Source organism: Bos javanicus, chromosome 10, assembly GCF_032452875.1.
Source record: "Bos javanicus breed banteng chromosome 10, ARS-OSU_banteng_1.0, whole genome shotgun sequence".
Lineage (NCBI taxonomy): Eukaryota > Metazoa > Chordata > Mammalia > Artiodactyla > Bovidae > Bos > Bos javanicus.
The window spans coordinates 60,245,904-60,261,853 of record NC_083877.1 but is presented as its reverse complement, the minus strand read 5'-3'; the positions used below and the strand labels follow the sequence as shown (position 1 = coordinate 60,261,853).

The 15,950-nt window shown below is 37.5% G+C and overlaps 2 protein-coding genes across 13 annotated transcripts in view; one reads left to right on the top strand and one right to left on the bottom strand.

Annotated features, from left to right (window-relative positions):
* The window catches only part of FAM227B (family with sequence similarity 227 member B), a 212,893-nt gene extending 202,564 nt beyond the window's left edge, over positions 1-10,329 (bottom strand). Inside the window, exon 1 of one of the 4 annotated variants that reach the window (XM_061428810.1) lies at positions 10,091-10,329. The gene's annotated coding sequence lies outside the window, so the exon portion shown is untranslated. Of the gene's footprint in view, positions 1-5,689; positions 6,036-10,088 lie in introns of those variants that run through there. The other 3 variants (XM_061428808.1, XM_061428811.1, XM_061428809.1) reach the window with 3 other exon arrangements.
* Positions 10,330-10,394: 65 nt separating this feature from the next.
* DTWD1 (DTW domain containing 1) overlaps positions 10,395-15,950 on the top strand; it is a 32,362-nt gene continuing 26,806 nt past the window's right edge. For 2 of the 9 annotated variants that reach the window (XM_061428823.1, XM_061428819.1), the window contains exons 1-2: positions 10,407-10,506; positions 14,959-15,277. In XM_061428823.1, the coding sequence (XP_061284807.1) occupies positions 15,014-15,277 (264 nt within the window). In that variant the 5' untranslated portion in view covers positions 10,407-10,506; positions 14,959-15,013. Of the gene's footprint in view, positions 10,507-10,538; positions 10,641-10,888; positions 14,784-14,958; positions 15,278-15,950 lie in introns of those variants that run through there. The other 7 variants (XM_061428828.1, XM_061428827.1, XM_061428825.1 and 4 more) reach the window with 6 other exon arrangements.

Below are 15,950 nucleotides of genomic sequence, written 5' to 3'. Positions count from 1 at the left end.
GTTCCAGGAAAAGGAGGCTACCATTTATAGGGGCAATTAACCTCAGATTGGGTCATCAGTTACTAGGTAAATTAGCAGAGGCGGGTCCTTTGCAGCCCCACTGGCTAATGACGGCAAATGTTTCCCCTTGATAAACTAGCAGGTAAAGTTACTTTGGTCCAAGGATTAGAATAATAACTGGCTGGGGAAGGAACTGGTTGAGCAGGGGATATTCAAAGAGGAGGAGAACTGCTGTTTTGAGGAGTCTGATCATACAACAGGCAAAACCACAGTGATAGCTGGAGATTTTAGCATATTGCTTTGAGTAACTGATGAATCAAGTACACACACACACACACACACACACACACACACACACACCAGTCAGGAGATAGAAGATTTGAACAACATTATCAAACAACTTAACCTAATTGATATTTATAGAACAACTAAATCCCACAACTGTAGAATACACAGTCTTTTTAAGTAATAAAACGTGGAAGATGGACTCATGCTGTACCATAAGACCCAAAAATTCCAAATAATTGAAATCATTCAGGGTATGTTCTTTGACTATAATAGAAAATAGTAACAAAAAGACAACTAGAGAATCCTTAAATATTAAATAATCCATTTCTAGCTCAAAGAGGAAGCAATAAGAAAAATTAGAAAATTTTCTAACTGAAAGATAATGAAAACACAATGTATCAAACTTTGTGGGATACACCTAAACCTATGCTTAGAGGAAAACACAGTGCTAAGAAAGCTAAAAAAATGAAAAGAATTTAAAAATAAGTAGAAAAAGGAATTAAAAGATACGGGAAGACTAAATAAAAATATGAAAATAGAGAACTCAACAAATTGAAAGTTGGTCTTTTAAAAGACTCTTTAGGTTGAATTAAAAAATGAGAGAAAAAAATAAATGACCAATACAGGAAGGATAAAAAGGATGTCATTAGGGAACCTACACTGATTAAATGACTTGCTGCTAAGTCGCTTCAGTCGTGTGCGACTCTGTGCAACCCCATAGACGGCAGCCCACCAGGCTCCGCTGCCCCTGGGATTCTCCAGGCAAGAACACTGGAGTGGGTTGCCATTTCCTTCTCCAATGCATGAAAGTGAAAAGTGAAAGTGAAATCGCTCAGTCGTGTCCGACTCTTAGCGAGCCAATGGACTGTAGCCTACCAGGCTCCTCGGTCCATGGGATTTGCCAGGCAAGAGTACTGGAGTGGGCTGCCATTGCCTTCTCCAGGATTAAATGATTTAGGGGCATATAATTTAAAACTTGTGTCAATAATTTAACAACCTACAAGAAATGGGCAAATCCTTAAAACTACAATCACTAAAACTGAAAGAAGATGATAAGTCAACTTTCAAAAATAGAGGAGGGAATACTTTCTTATAACGCCAGTATAACTTTGATAACAGAATCTGACAAGATTACCAAAAAAAAGAAAATTATCAACCAAATGTCCCTCAAGAACACAGATACAAATATCTTTAGCAAATTACTAGCAACTTGAGGAAAGTCAGGTATAAAAAGGATACGTCATACTCATGTGTGATTTACCCTGGAATTCCAAAATCAGTTGTAATACTTTTATATTGTCTCTAATATATCATCAGTGTGGAGTAGGATTCAGAGCTATGAGATTTGTGGTAATCTTTAATGCCTGAATTTTTAGATTCTATGTAATTGTTTAAACTGATTTTTATTCAGAACAATGACACATTACTCTAAAGATTCATAGAGTGAATATTGAACATACATATTTTACATTTAGGTATTTTAACTTTAAACCTATTATTTTCAAAACACAATTCATGATCATTGCTTGAAACACAAGTCCTTAGTAGAGAAATCTTATTCTTATTTTTAATTATAGAGGTTTCACAATTATCCAGGTTTAAAGCCTGAATTATCTTAAACTCTTTCTTCTGCTTCATTGTCTCCTATACCCATTTTATCTCCACAATTCCTTTAAAATATCTTTAATCATGCCTACTTTAACATTTCTAATATTAACATAATAGTTTCATTTATGGCTTGTTTTTATCAAGTCATATGTGCAACTTATTTTTGTTAATATTTTTGTTGAAGTAAAACACACATACAGTAAATTGCACACCTCTTAAGTGTATGGATTGATTTTTCAATCTTTCAATCTTTCATTAGATTTATCCCATTGTATACTCCTATTTTATGGTATGTTTTAAATGTTTAAGCCACAAATGTATTTTAAACACGTCCTTTTCTATGGTTTCTTGATAGTTAATAGAAATATAAATGATTTTTCTACTTAAATCACCTATATTGAGGTATAATTTACTTACTACACAATTACTATGTAAAAAAATTACCATTTTAAGTGACAAATGCATACACCCATGTAACCCTCATTACAGTTAAAACATGTAGCATTTAGGGACTTTCCTGGTGCTCCAGTGGTAAGACCCTGAGCTCCCAAAGCAGGGGTCTTGAGTTCAGTCCTGGTTCAGGCGACTAGATCCCACATGCCACAACTAAGATTTTGCATGCCACAACTAAAAAAAAAGATACTGCAGGCCACAACTAAGACTTGGCACGGTTAGATAAATAAACATTTTTAAAAAATGTACCCTGGAGAAGGAAATGGCAACCCACTCTAGTATTCTTGCCTGGGAAATCCCATAGACAGAGTAGCCTGGCAGGCTACAGTCCACGGAGTCGGAGTCAGACACAACTTAGCAACTAAACAACAAACACACAATCAGGCAGATTGTGATTTGGGGAAATGCCTTTTGATGGAAATGTGGCATAAAGCAGAGTGAAGTGACCTAGCAATACGGAATGTAGAGTTTTGTAAGAAATTAAAATTTGTGTATAGAGTCATAGTTGCAAATATTCAAATAATAAAGTCTGTGGCTAAAGAAAAAAAAACTGTGTAATATTTTGTTGTTCAGTGGCTAAGTTGTATCTGACTCTTGCGACCCCATGGACTGCAGCATGCCAGCCTCTGTCCTCCACTGTCTCCTGGAGTTTGCTCAAATTCATGTTCATTGAACTGGTAACATTATCTAACCATCTCATTCTCAGCTGCCCCCTTCTTCTTTTGCCTTCAATCTTTCCCAGCATCAGGGTCTTTTCCAATGAGTTGGCTCTTTGCATCAGGTGGCCAAATTATTGGAGCTTCAGCATTAGTCCTTCCAGTTAATATTCAGGGTTGATTTCTTTTAGGATTGACTGGTTTGATCTCCTTGCTGTGCAAGGGACTCTCAAGAGTTTTCTCCTGCACCACAATTGGAAAATATCAATTCTTCAGGGCTCAGCCTTCATTGAGGCTCTCATATCCATATATGACTACTGGAAAAACCATAGCTTTGACTATATGAACCTTTGTCTGCAAAGTGATGTATCTATCTGTTTTTTAATATGCTGTCTAGGTTTGTGAAAGCTTTCCTTCCTAGGAGCAGGTGTCTTTCAATTTCATGGCTGCAGTCACCATCCACAGTGATTTTGGAGTCCAAGAAAATAAAATCTGTCTTTGCTTCCACTTTTTCCTTTTGTATTTGTCATGAATTCATGGGACCAGATGCTATGATCTTAGTTTTTTTGAATGTTGAGTTTCAAGCTAACCTTTTCACTCTCCTTCACCCTCATCAAGAGGCTCTTTAGTTCTTCTTTACTTCTTGCCATTAGAGTGGTATCATCTTCATATCTGAGGTTGTTGATATTGCTGCTGGCAATCTTGATTCCAGCCTGTGATTTATCCAGCCAGGCATTTTGCATGATGTACTTTGCATGTCAGTTAAATAACTAGGGAGACAATTTACAGTCTTGCCATACTCCTTTCCCAGTTTTGAACCAGTCAGCTGTTCCATGTATGGTTCTAACTGTTGCTTCTTGAACTGCCTACAGGTTTCTCAGGAGGCAGGTAAGGTTGTTTATTATTCCCATCTCTTTAAGAATTTTTCATAGTTTGCTGTGATCCACACAAAGGCTTTTGTATAGTCAGTGAAGCAGAAGTAAACGTTTTTCTGGAATTCCCTGCTTTTACCATGATCCAACGAATGTTGGCAATTTGATCTCTGGTTCCTCTGCCTTTTCTAAACCCAGCTTGTACATTTGGAAGTTCTTGGTTCATGTAGTGCTGAAGCCTAGCCTTTTTTGAGCACAACTTTGCTAGCATGTGAAAGGAGCACAATTGTATGATAGTTTAAATATTCTTTGGCAAACTCTTCTTTGGGGTTGGAATGAAAACTGATATTTAGATCACTTCCATAATGTGTCCTTGTGCTACTTTATTGTTGATTCCTACAACTTCACGCAAAAATATCCCACCACTGGTGTTAGGCAACACTAATCTGCTTTATGTAACTATAGTTAGCTGTAGATTAACTTTGCCTGATCTAGACTTTCATAAAAGTGGAATCATAGCATTGCATACACTTTTGTATCTGGTTTGTTTTGCTTAACATAAGATTTCTGAGGAATATCCAAGATCATCAAATATTATTGCTGAGTAGTATTCCTGTGTGTGTGTGAGTGTGTGTGTATGTGTGTGTACTCATTGCCTTGTTTAAAGATTTGAGGTATTATAGGAAAAAAAGTTGCTATTATAAATGCATACAATTCTGTGGATACATTTTAATTTCTCTTAGGTGGCTAGAAAAGGTAAATAGCTTATGACAATTAAATAGAATTTGTAATGAAAATCTCACAAAGAAAACTCCAGACTCAGATGGCTTCATAAGTAAATTCTATCAAAGATTTAAGGAAGAAACCACACCAACTTTATTCATAATCTTGCAAATAACAAAGGGGAAGGGAATATTTCTAATCATGTAATATTTGTTGTCCTATATGTGATATGTCTTTTCCTCTGGCTGCTTTTAAAATATTCTCCTTATCACTGGTTTTCAGCAGTCAGTGGGGTTGTTTGTCCTTCCCTCCCTCTTCCCCCAACTCTCCCTCCTCTCCTTCCTTTCTTAATTCTGTCTGGATTAGCTGAATTTCTGAACATGTCCATTTATAGTTTTTATCAATTTGGATAATTATCCATCATTTTTATTCAAATGTTTTTTTCTTTTGCCCATCTTTCCTTCTGGGTCTCCAACTGCATCTATGGTAGATAGCTTGAAATGTTCCTACAGATCACTAAGATTGCTGAGTTTTTTTCTAAACTTTTTTCCTCTGTTTGTCAGTTTGGATAAGAAATGCTGTTAGGTGATCCAGTAAAGTCTTCATTTCAGACATTATGTTTTCCCCTAGGGCCTACCTTGAAGACCTAACCCTCAATGTGACTATATTTTGAGATGGAGCCTTTGGAGAGGAAATTAAATTTAATGAGGTCTTAAGGGTGGGGCCTTAGCTCAATAAGAGTGCTATTCTTCTAAGAAGAGTAAGACACCATAGGGGTCTTTCTCTCCGCGCATGCACAAAGGTTATGTGAGGACACAGTGAGAAAGCCGCCATCCAGAAGCCAGAAAGAAAGGTCTCACCGGAAACCAACACTGACAGCACCTTGGTTTTGGACTTGAGGCCTCCACAACTGTGAGAGAATAAATTTCTGTTAAGTGACCAAGTCTGTAGTATTCTATTATAGCAGCCAGAGCAGGCTAACATAGGTGTAATTTCTCGAAATTGATACAGTCATTGGAATTGTCTATTTCCTTTTTTATCAGTTTTGGTAAATTATATTTTTCAAGGAAAGCAAAAAATGTCAAATACCTTGATATAAATATTTGTTCTTAATATCCTCTTATTATTTTTATCACCTGTAGGATATTACCACTTTCATTCCTGATATTTGTATTTTGAGTTTTCTCTTTTTACTTGGTCAGTTTAAGGCTTTTCAATTTTGTTAATCTGTTCAAAGAACCAATTTTGGCCTGTTGCTTTCCTCTAGTGCACATGTGTTTTCACTTTCACTGATTTCTGCTCATATCATCATTAGTGCCTTTTATTCTACAGATGTTTGAAAATTTCCCAATGAAAAATCTGATCCTCTTATGAAGACACATTGAGCTTTATATCACTATTTTAATCTTCTTCATTCTTCAATACAAACAGAAATCCAAGGCTTACTATATATTTAAGGAACAGCTGCAAAATATCAAAAAAGATAAAAATTAAAAAATAGAAATCAGAGAAGATAACTGAAAATAAAATCTGAGAGGATACAGGTAATACAGGGAACAGAAGGAAACTTTTAAAATGTCTTTAAGATTCTTAGACACAGATGATAAAATGCATCCCTGAAAGCAAAAAAACAGTATTTTATGAAGAAAAAATAAAAGGTACAAATATAATGAAATAAATTAATTAGTCAACAAAATGTTTATGGGGAGGAAGCTGAAGCAATGTTCTAGAAACTAGAATAAAAGTGTTAAAGATAAGAATCAAAGGTTAAAAGATAAGAATTTAGATGATTATTTCCAGAAAATGACTTTCAAGCTAGAAATTCAAATATAAATACAGACAGCCTATCAATTAAATACATGGCATGCTTCAGATTTTTAAGCCAGTTTAAAAAAAAAATCACCATTTTTCTCTATATTAGTTTCACATAGCTGCTCTAACAAATTACTGCAAACTTAACTGTTTAAATCAATACAGGTTTACTTATCTCCCAGATCTGGAGGTCAGAGGCCTGAAATGGGTATGCAGAACTATACTCCTTCTGGAGGTTGTAGGGGAGAATCTGTTTCCTTGCCTTTTGCAGCTTCTAGGAGCCCCCTACACTGCTTTGCTCCTTAGCTCCTTCTTTCAACCTCAAAGCCAGTAGTATAGCATCTTCTCCCCTTTCTGACCTCTTGTAATCCGTTTCATAGGAACACTTATGATTATGCTGAACCCACTTAGATAATCCTGTAATTTCCTCATTGCAGGATCCTTAACTTAATCACATGTACAAAGTTCCTTCTGCCACACAGGAAAACATATCAATAGGATCTGCATTGAGGGTGGTTATTATGCTGTCTCCAATACTCTCATTAACCTTTTCTCAGGAAACTACTAGAAAATATGTTTCAGAAAAACAAAGGATTATGCAAAGAAAAAGGAACAAGGGAGCTAACACAGAAGAGCAGTATTGAATTAGTAAAAGCAACCAATACTGAATGAATTAGAGGTGGAAATGCTCTAGAGAGAACATCTGGAAGGAAAACAAAATCAGCTAGATTAATCGATATGTTTGATTGTAATGTTTTGTTACTTTGGCAGAGTTTCTGAGGATAGATTATTAATAAGTAGAACATGGCAATTATTAAGGCAAAGAAATAAAAGGTTGTATTAAAAGTTAATGTGATCATATGTGGTTCAGGGTCAAATAATATATAAAAATGTTACTTTAAACAAAAACTGTGAGACTACTATATTGAGAGATGAGAGGATAAAAAGAGTGTGGGGGAGAGTAGGAATGTTCACACTTGGGAGTGGTGTTATAAAAGAGCTTTATGATTGACTTCTAAAGGAGAAAGTTAACAGATAATGTTGGAGAGTGAAAAAAAATCAAGAAACTGTAGTATATTTTGATATATGAAATAAATAACAGAACTGAAAATACTTGAAAAAAATTTTCCTTTTAAGAAAAGTATGGAGATTACTTAAAAAACTAAAAATAGAACTAGTATATAATCCAGCAATTCTACCATTGGGCACACACTCAAAGAAAGCCATAATTCAAAAAGACACATGCACTCCAATGTCCACTGCAGCACTATTTACAATAGCCAGGACATGAAAGCAACCTAAATTTCCATCAACAGGGCACTGTATAAAGAAGATGTGGTACATATACACAATGGAATATTAGTCAGCCATAAAAAGGAACAAAATTGGCTCATGTGTCGAAATGCGGAGGCACCCAGAGAGTGTCATACAGAGTGAAGTAAGTTAGAATGGGGAAAATATTAATGAATACATGTGGAATCTAGAAAATGGTAATGGTGATTCTATTTGCAAAGAAGAAATACAGACATAGATGTAGAGAACAAACATATAGATACCAAAGAGGAAAGGGGTTTGGGGGAAATTGGGAGACTGGGATACATACTGTATGTATGTATTGATACATACAGTATTGATATTATGTATAAAATAGATAACTAATGAAAAAATGAAATCTAGCAGAGGGGTTGGGGACTACAGGATTTTTGGCTAAAAATTTAGAATGTGGCAAACTGTTATTACTCACCAATATCTGTATGTTTCTCTACATTTCTCAGGCTCCCTTGCAGTTAAAGAAGGGACCTTGGATTAAACTGGTCAATGAAATGTGGGCAAAGATATATGCCTTTTTTAGGGCTGACCTCTAAAACCTCTTAGGTGATTCACTGTGCTTTTTCTCTTGTCAGGTAAGCTGTGAACCCCAAGTCACAGGAAACAGCAGAAACACTAAAAATAAAAAGAAACTCACATTCTTGAGTTTAACACTTTATCTGACTAGTAACATCCACAATGGATTTCTTGTGAGAAATAAAAATCTACTGTAATTTGGGGGTTTTGGTGACAGCAGTAAATTCAGTGTTGGTTTTTTAAAAAACAGCCACAAATTCCTTGATGGTATTTTGAAAAGTGGCATCTATGTCCCCTCTCCTAAAATTTGGACATGCCTTCAAACTCAAAATCAAAAGAATGTGAGAGAAATAATGCTGTTTCTTTTGGGGACTAGGTTAGAAAAACAACATGTAGTTTCTGCCTTGTTCACTGCAACACTTGGTTTTGGAGCACTAGGCCTAAGCAGTCTGGTTACTCTGCTGCCATACCGTGGGGGGAAGCCCAGGCCACATGAAAAGGCAACACATTGGACCTCTGCTAGCATTCACAGTCTTCATAGCTGAATTATCAGAAAAAATTTGTCCCTCTACGCTCCACTGAATACAAGACTCATTAACATAAAAAAATGATTATTTTAAGACAGCATATTTTGCAGTAATTTATTACATAGTAATAGTAACCCAGTACTCACTCTGATAAAGAAATAGAATCATTTGCTTTTTAATCTGTGCACTTGAATTAAATTAGTTTAAAATGATAAATTACTTATTGGCTTGAAGACTTTGCTATTGATTCTCCTCTTTCCCTTTCTTAAAGCGGTGGCTTTCAAACATTTTAAAAAAGAAACACCAAATGAGAAATACATTTTATAAACAGTGACCTAGTGTACATATACATGCATACATATATAATTTAAAACTCCACAAAGTAATACTCAACCTTACTAAATGCCATGCACTGCTTTTCCAAACTAGCCAATTTCATTTTTTTAAAAGTGTAGTTGTCACTAGATTTCCTTGATTACAAATGGGACCCCCACCAATGGGACCCACACCATTCCTTTGAATAACACTATACTAAACCATAATCATTCTTCAGAGCTCTACTCAAATCCAGCCAAGAGCTCTTCACTGACCACTCCATTCCGAGTTCTTTTGAAATTCCTATAATTTATTAGCCATATTGTATTTTCTCTACTATGCATGCTTAACTTGATACTTAAGGTCCAACATTTTTGGCACCAGGGACCAGTTTGGTGGAAAATAATTTTCCCAAGAACGGGGGGTGGTGGGGTGAGGGTGGGGGTGGGTTCAGGATGATTTAAGCACATTACATTATTGTGTGTTTTATTTCTATTATTACATTAGCTCCAATTCAGATTATTAGGCATTAGATCCTGGAGACTGAGGACCCCTGCCTAGGGCAGTATTCTGTCTCAATTGCTAAATTCATAGTATTCAATAAATATATTGCTCAAGATCTAGCCAATGTATTTTTAAATCTCACAATTGTCAACATGCATTCCTTCCCTACAGATTTTCTTTGGGGTGGGGCAAGGAAAAATGGTTTAATAATCTATCGGCATACTACGCTTAATTTCAGATTGGAAAAGTGCACAAAGTAGTCCCGACTCTGAGTGAGTTTGTAGTTTTAAAGTAGACCTCATTATCAGACATAATTTTTCAAACAGCTTTCATTACTATACAGCATACGAACTACTTCTCTGGACACAGCCATTAAAATTTTTTAAAGAAGTAATAGAACAAAGTTCTCACTAAAATATTTTAGGGATTGGCAAATGGCAAAGTGTTCTGTAGGAATAGCATTTTTCACAACACACTGCAACTACACCTTGATAGTATATTTCGACAACTGCGTCCTCCTTCCGCGGTCCCGGCCAGTCTCAGGAGGGAGCTCAGCGCAACGCTGGCGGGATGTGAGGCCAGGCCTCACGGAGCAGGGTTCTGGTTCTCTATCACTTCTCTCCGGAAAAGGGTGACACCACAAAAAAAAAAAAAAAAAAAAAGCTGGGGCGGGACTTTGCCTCTAACCCCTCACGGCGGTTCTCCCCGCCCGTTATCTTTGCCAGCGGAACCCGCGCTGAGCCCGGGCCTAGCAACGGCCTTAGCAACGTCCGGGCTCCTCCCTCTGGTGTCGCCCGGAAAGCGCTCCGCCGCGGCCAGGCGGGATCAGGGCCGGGCGAGCACCTCGGGCTCCGGCGGAGCGGAAGACGCGTGGAGCTGTGCGAGGACTCGCGGGCTGTGCAGGTCTGAGTCCCACTCTGATCCCTCGTGCGGGTCTCAGCGCTTCTGTGGGGACCGGGGTCTGGCCGCAGCCCGGCAGCTGCGGGAGTGGACGCTTCTTGGCCGGGCCCCGGTGGAGGTCGTGCTGGGTGTCGCTTGTGAGTGGGGCCTTGGTCCCTGTGCGGCCGCTAGCATATTTAAAGTCTTGTGGGCCCTTTGGGGAAAGGGCGTCCAAATTTTTCCTCAAAAAAAGTTTTTGTTTTACCCCTAACAACTATTTTCAGTGCAGTCTGGCCCAAGAAAAGTCTGTTCAGGCAAAGTTAGTCCACTAGGCACCCTATTTTTTATATTTCAGTGTTTGAAGTGATTTGCGGGACACTGGTTATCACTGAAGGAGAAAATTAGTGCAGGCATAGTGTGCCATGCAGTGTATTTAAAGTATTAAGGTTATAAATAGGTAATAAGCAAAGAGGCTGCCCTTAAGTCTGAATTATTTCTTGGAAATGTAGGACAAGTCAGGAGGTTTATTAACACTGCGAGGTGCCAATTCCATGAAGTTGGATGATAAAATCACTGCTTGATTCAGAACCACAATATTTAAAATTTACTTCTCTCTAAACCCCAGTGTACTATGAAAAACTAAGGCAAGACGGTCTCTACCACAGGATGTGTGCTATGTGTGTGTAGGGGGAGTGGTGGTGAGGAGGGCACAGGCTGTGAGCCTGTAGGAAAAAGGTGTTACCTTGAGTCTTTAACAGTAGACCATTGGACCTGTACCTATGACCAGGTTCTTAAAAATAGGAAAATAAAATTTAAGTGGGTTTTATTTGGTACTGTTATGATCCAAAGTACAGGATAAGGAGTTTATATAATGTTCCATTGCTGTGCTGTGTGATCACTCGTGTCCCACTCTCTGTGACCCCATGGACTGTAGCCTGCCAGGTTCCTCTGTCCGTGGGACTTTCCAGGCAAGAATACTGGAGTGGGTTGCTATTTTCTCCTCCAGGGGATCTTCCTGACCCAGGAATTGAACTCCTGTCTCCTGCCTGGGGATGGGGGGTGGGGGTAGGAGTTAACTTATTTGTAGCTAGGAGTCTTTTGCTTTATTATTTTGGAAAAACAAGAAAAAAATCTGCTAGGCTGCAGATTACAGGTAAAGGTTGTCATACTTCAGTAGCAGTTGCATAGTGAATGCTTCTTTTTCATAATGGTTTTGATTTAGTTAAGTGTTGAATTCCTCATTCTGGAATTGCAGAGTGAAGGATTCTACTCTTGGGGAGTTTACTACTACTAGGAAGGATAGCTTAACTAAAAGGTAACTCCAAATTAAAATACATTTTCCCGTGTTAAATATCTGGAACTAGTAATAAGCACATGAAAGCAAAGAGGTGAAGAGATTGCAATGGGCCATCTAGAATCCTGACTTTGAGACTAAAAATACAGGATTATATGCAAGGTAGAATTGGTACAACTTGATTGAGTAATTAATTTGTGTGGTAAAGAGGGTAGAAAGAGAAAAAAATTAATTTGTTTTCAACCCAAGTTACAAAATGACAGGTGCATATCTAGGTAAAAATATATGTTAGTTCCTTAGGAACGAAGTCTTTTTATGTTCTCAGTAACCCCCACAACTCCACTTGTATTTATCACACATATTTGATGTTAAGATGTATGCTCTGAAAGTTTTGAATCATTGTGTGTGCAATAAATGATTTGTACACATTAGAAACAGGTTGTTCATTAGGTCAGGATGGATCCCTGGTTCATATGGTTTTAGAGACCTTTGGAGGGAGCTCCCCATGACTTAGAACGGCAGGCCTCCTCTGTAGCCACCTTATCTACATGTGAGAGTGTTTAGGGAAGGCAAGGCAGGGAGCCATAGACCTTTCCCTTGCACCGTCTCAGGGTGTTTGTGTTGTTTGATTTTTGTAGAGAAAGGACTTATAGGCTCTGCTAATTTGGGGCTTCCCTGTTGGCTCAGCTGGTGAAAAACCTGCCTGCCAATGCCGGAGATGCAAGAGATGTAGGTTCGATCCCTGGGTCAGGAAGACCTCCTAGAGAGGGTAATGGCAACCCACTCGAGTATTCTTGCTTGGGAAGTCCTGTGGACAGAGGACCCTGGCGGGCTACAGTCCATGGGGTTGCAAAAGAGTTGGACACGTCTGAATGACTAAACAACAAAAAAATTCATTTAGCTATATGGACAGACTGCCAAGTGGAATCCATGAGGATTTTTCTGAGGCATCTCAGGAGGAGTGCGCTTTGAGGCTCCAGAAAAACTCACCAGCAGTTTTCCATTAAACGTCAAGCAACTGCATTGACTTTCATGACACCATTGGGAACTGCATAGTTCCCCACTAATGCTGGGCCCTATAGTGGCACATGCAAATCCCTGCATGGCTACTGGAATACCCAGGGAAGTGGAGTCAAATTGAATTAGACCACTCCAATTGCTTTTTTAGGATGAGCCCATGATCTGGATAACTCAAGACTATTGCAGCCTAAAAATGTTTTTAAGAACCTCAGGTAATTGTAGAACAAAGCCAAACCAAGAGGATTTAGGGACCAATTAGTTTCCTGAGTTCAGTGATGAGACCTCCATTGGCTTGTGAGAATTCACCTTTTGTTGGCCAGAGAAGGATTTGTGGCTCTGATTTCTGGAGACTAATAGGATCTCTTCCTAGATTTTTAAGCCTTCTCCTGTTCTCCGAATGACTTTTTGATCTTAGCCAAGATGTCTTTACCTAGATTTGTAGATGGACTCTAGAATCTAACCTGCAAACCATCTGAAATTGTGTGCAGAATACTGCATCTTTAAGTGCATTTACTAGAGAGAAGGTCAAAGACTCTCACGCAGTCTTAAAAGCATCTGAGCCTCAAGGAAAGGTAACAGCTTAATATCCTGCACTCTCCCAGTCATTGAGGGCATACTGACAAAGATAAAAGTCATTTTTAGGAAGGTGATTTGGAGTAGAGGTCACATAATGTTTTCCATTCATGAGGCAAGAGGAGGGATGGGACAATCATTTTTAAATATCACTTTGTCCTAGCAACCCAAAATGTAAACCCTTACCTAATCAGTACACATCAAAAATATTTATTGTATTTTGGCTTTCCCCTTGGATAAATTTGGCAAGTGTATTTTACCTTTCCTTCAATGACCAACATCTTTTTTCTTTGCCTTTCTTTATTGGGTCCCAAGTTCCCTGGCATTTACAATCTCTAAAAAACTCCTGATGACTGATTAAATTAGTATCACTAACTTCTTGTTAGTAAATTATATTGTGTATTATGTTCCACTGGACTCTTTGTTCACTTTCATTTTGGGAAACCACAAAAAGTTCCCTGTTTCTGTCACAGCATTTCTCCTCTCAGTGTTTGTACTTGAAGTGCCTGGAGTCTCATAGTTAAACACCACAATACCATAAGGCTTTAGGTTATGAGAATCATTTTACAGCTCTGGAATGCATATCAAATTAAGAGGGCCCCAGTCTCTTTTTCCCTCTAAGCATATTGTACTTACAAAGTATTTGAACAACAGTTTTGGCAACCATCATCCTCCTTTGAACGAAATATTTAAATGAGAAAGCCATTTTACTATTTTATCTCTAGACCTGAAGACTGAATGGTGTATATTTTTGAAAGCAATATGAATTCTTAGAATGGGTGAACACTGATGTTACTCTGTAAAATTTAACATTTATAAGATTACACTTGAATCTTTATGTATATGCCTTTATATTTTTGTAGGCATATGTTTCACCTTTTGAGATATTTAAAAAATTATAATTGGTAGTGGATGCCTCTCATTTTAATGGATGTTTAGTTATATTTTTATGTGTGTTTTAATTTATGTTGGAGAGAATTACATCTTTTAGAACATAACCAACTAAATTTTACTGATTTCACCTTGTATTTTTTTCAAGGTTCAGACTGAGAATTGATGTCATGTCAGAGTGTAATTTGATGTCATATAATAACAAGTGAAAGTCAGAGCTTGCAGAGTTGAATACATTCCTGGCTGATACTAACATAAAAACATTATATTCCTAATATAGAGCAAAAGTACTGTTTCTGGAGCAGAAATAGTCACTGAGAAATAAAATGTTTGTACCTAAACTTTATATTTGAAATCATTTTGCTGGGAGACAACCTTCCTATTTTTATGGAGGGACTAGCTTTAAAGGGTCTACCCTGGAGAATCCCAGGGATGGGGGAGCCTGGTGGGCTGCCGTCTGTGGGGTCGCACAGAGTCGGACACGACTGAAGCAACTTAGTAGCAGCAGCAGCAGCTTTAAAGGGTAATTTTTTTTAGTTTATTGCTTTTTAATATTATATCTTAAAGCATGCTAATCTAGTGGTTTAAAAACTTATTAACATTTGTAAGTAAATACTAAAGTCTGCACACAGTTGTGAATTAAACAGTGAGTGAAATGTTTTGTTTTTTATTTTGCCCCCCCCACTTTTTTTTTCTAGTGCATCTACAATATGTGTTTTAGAAATAAAAGTTAAACTTTGATTTGAATGAAAAATGTCTCTCAATACACCTGTATTTCTCAAAGAAAGGGAAGAAGATACTTCAAAATTTGTGGAAATACAGCAGTCACAAACTACATGCATAGCTGCAGAAGATCCTCTTCAAAACTTATGCTTAGCATCTCAAGACGTTCTTAAAAATGCTCAGCAAAATGGAAGATCAAAATGTCTCAAGTGTGGTGGTTCAAGAATGTTCTACTGCTATACATGTTACGTCCCAGTTGAAAATGTACCTGTTGAACAGATACCACATGTGAAGGTTGGTGAGAAATTTAATTGTTTGAAAGTAGAATTGATTTTAAAAACACATCTGATATATCCCTACTCTAATATAACTGATAAGCTTGATAAATGACATCATTATGAAAATTAATTAGAAAGTTTAATCCTATAGACCTGTAAACCTATTTTTCCCCCCTTGTTTCTAGAAAAAGAGACATACATTGCTGAAACACTTGCATATGAGATGAATACTGTTGTTTTTAATGAAATCAGTTACCTTTTAAAATAAATGATTATAATTCATTTACAGCATAGAAAAAATGTGGTATAAACGTGAAAACTACAAGAGACAAGTTTACAGGCTGCATGAAGGAGCTTCAAAAACCACCTCAGGGCCTTGGACTGCCCTTGAGAAGAAAACATATTCTGAAGGAAGTAGGGTTGATATTTGCTTAGGCAGAATTGTGAGTTTAGCCTCATTCTATATGTGGAGATGGAGCACATGTCAGTGACCAAAACTAAACTAAACTGAAATTGAAAAGACTAAGGCCTGCTCATTGGGCTGTGTTACGGTGATTTAACGCCAGATTTAAACAAGTTGATTTGAATTGATTGCTTACCTTATACTTTTTGTTGCCTATCAAGACTACTTTTGTATAGATAAACGGTCTGTAGACCATCATGTCTCTGTAATCAAAGACTTAGTTACG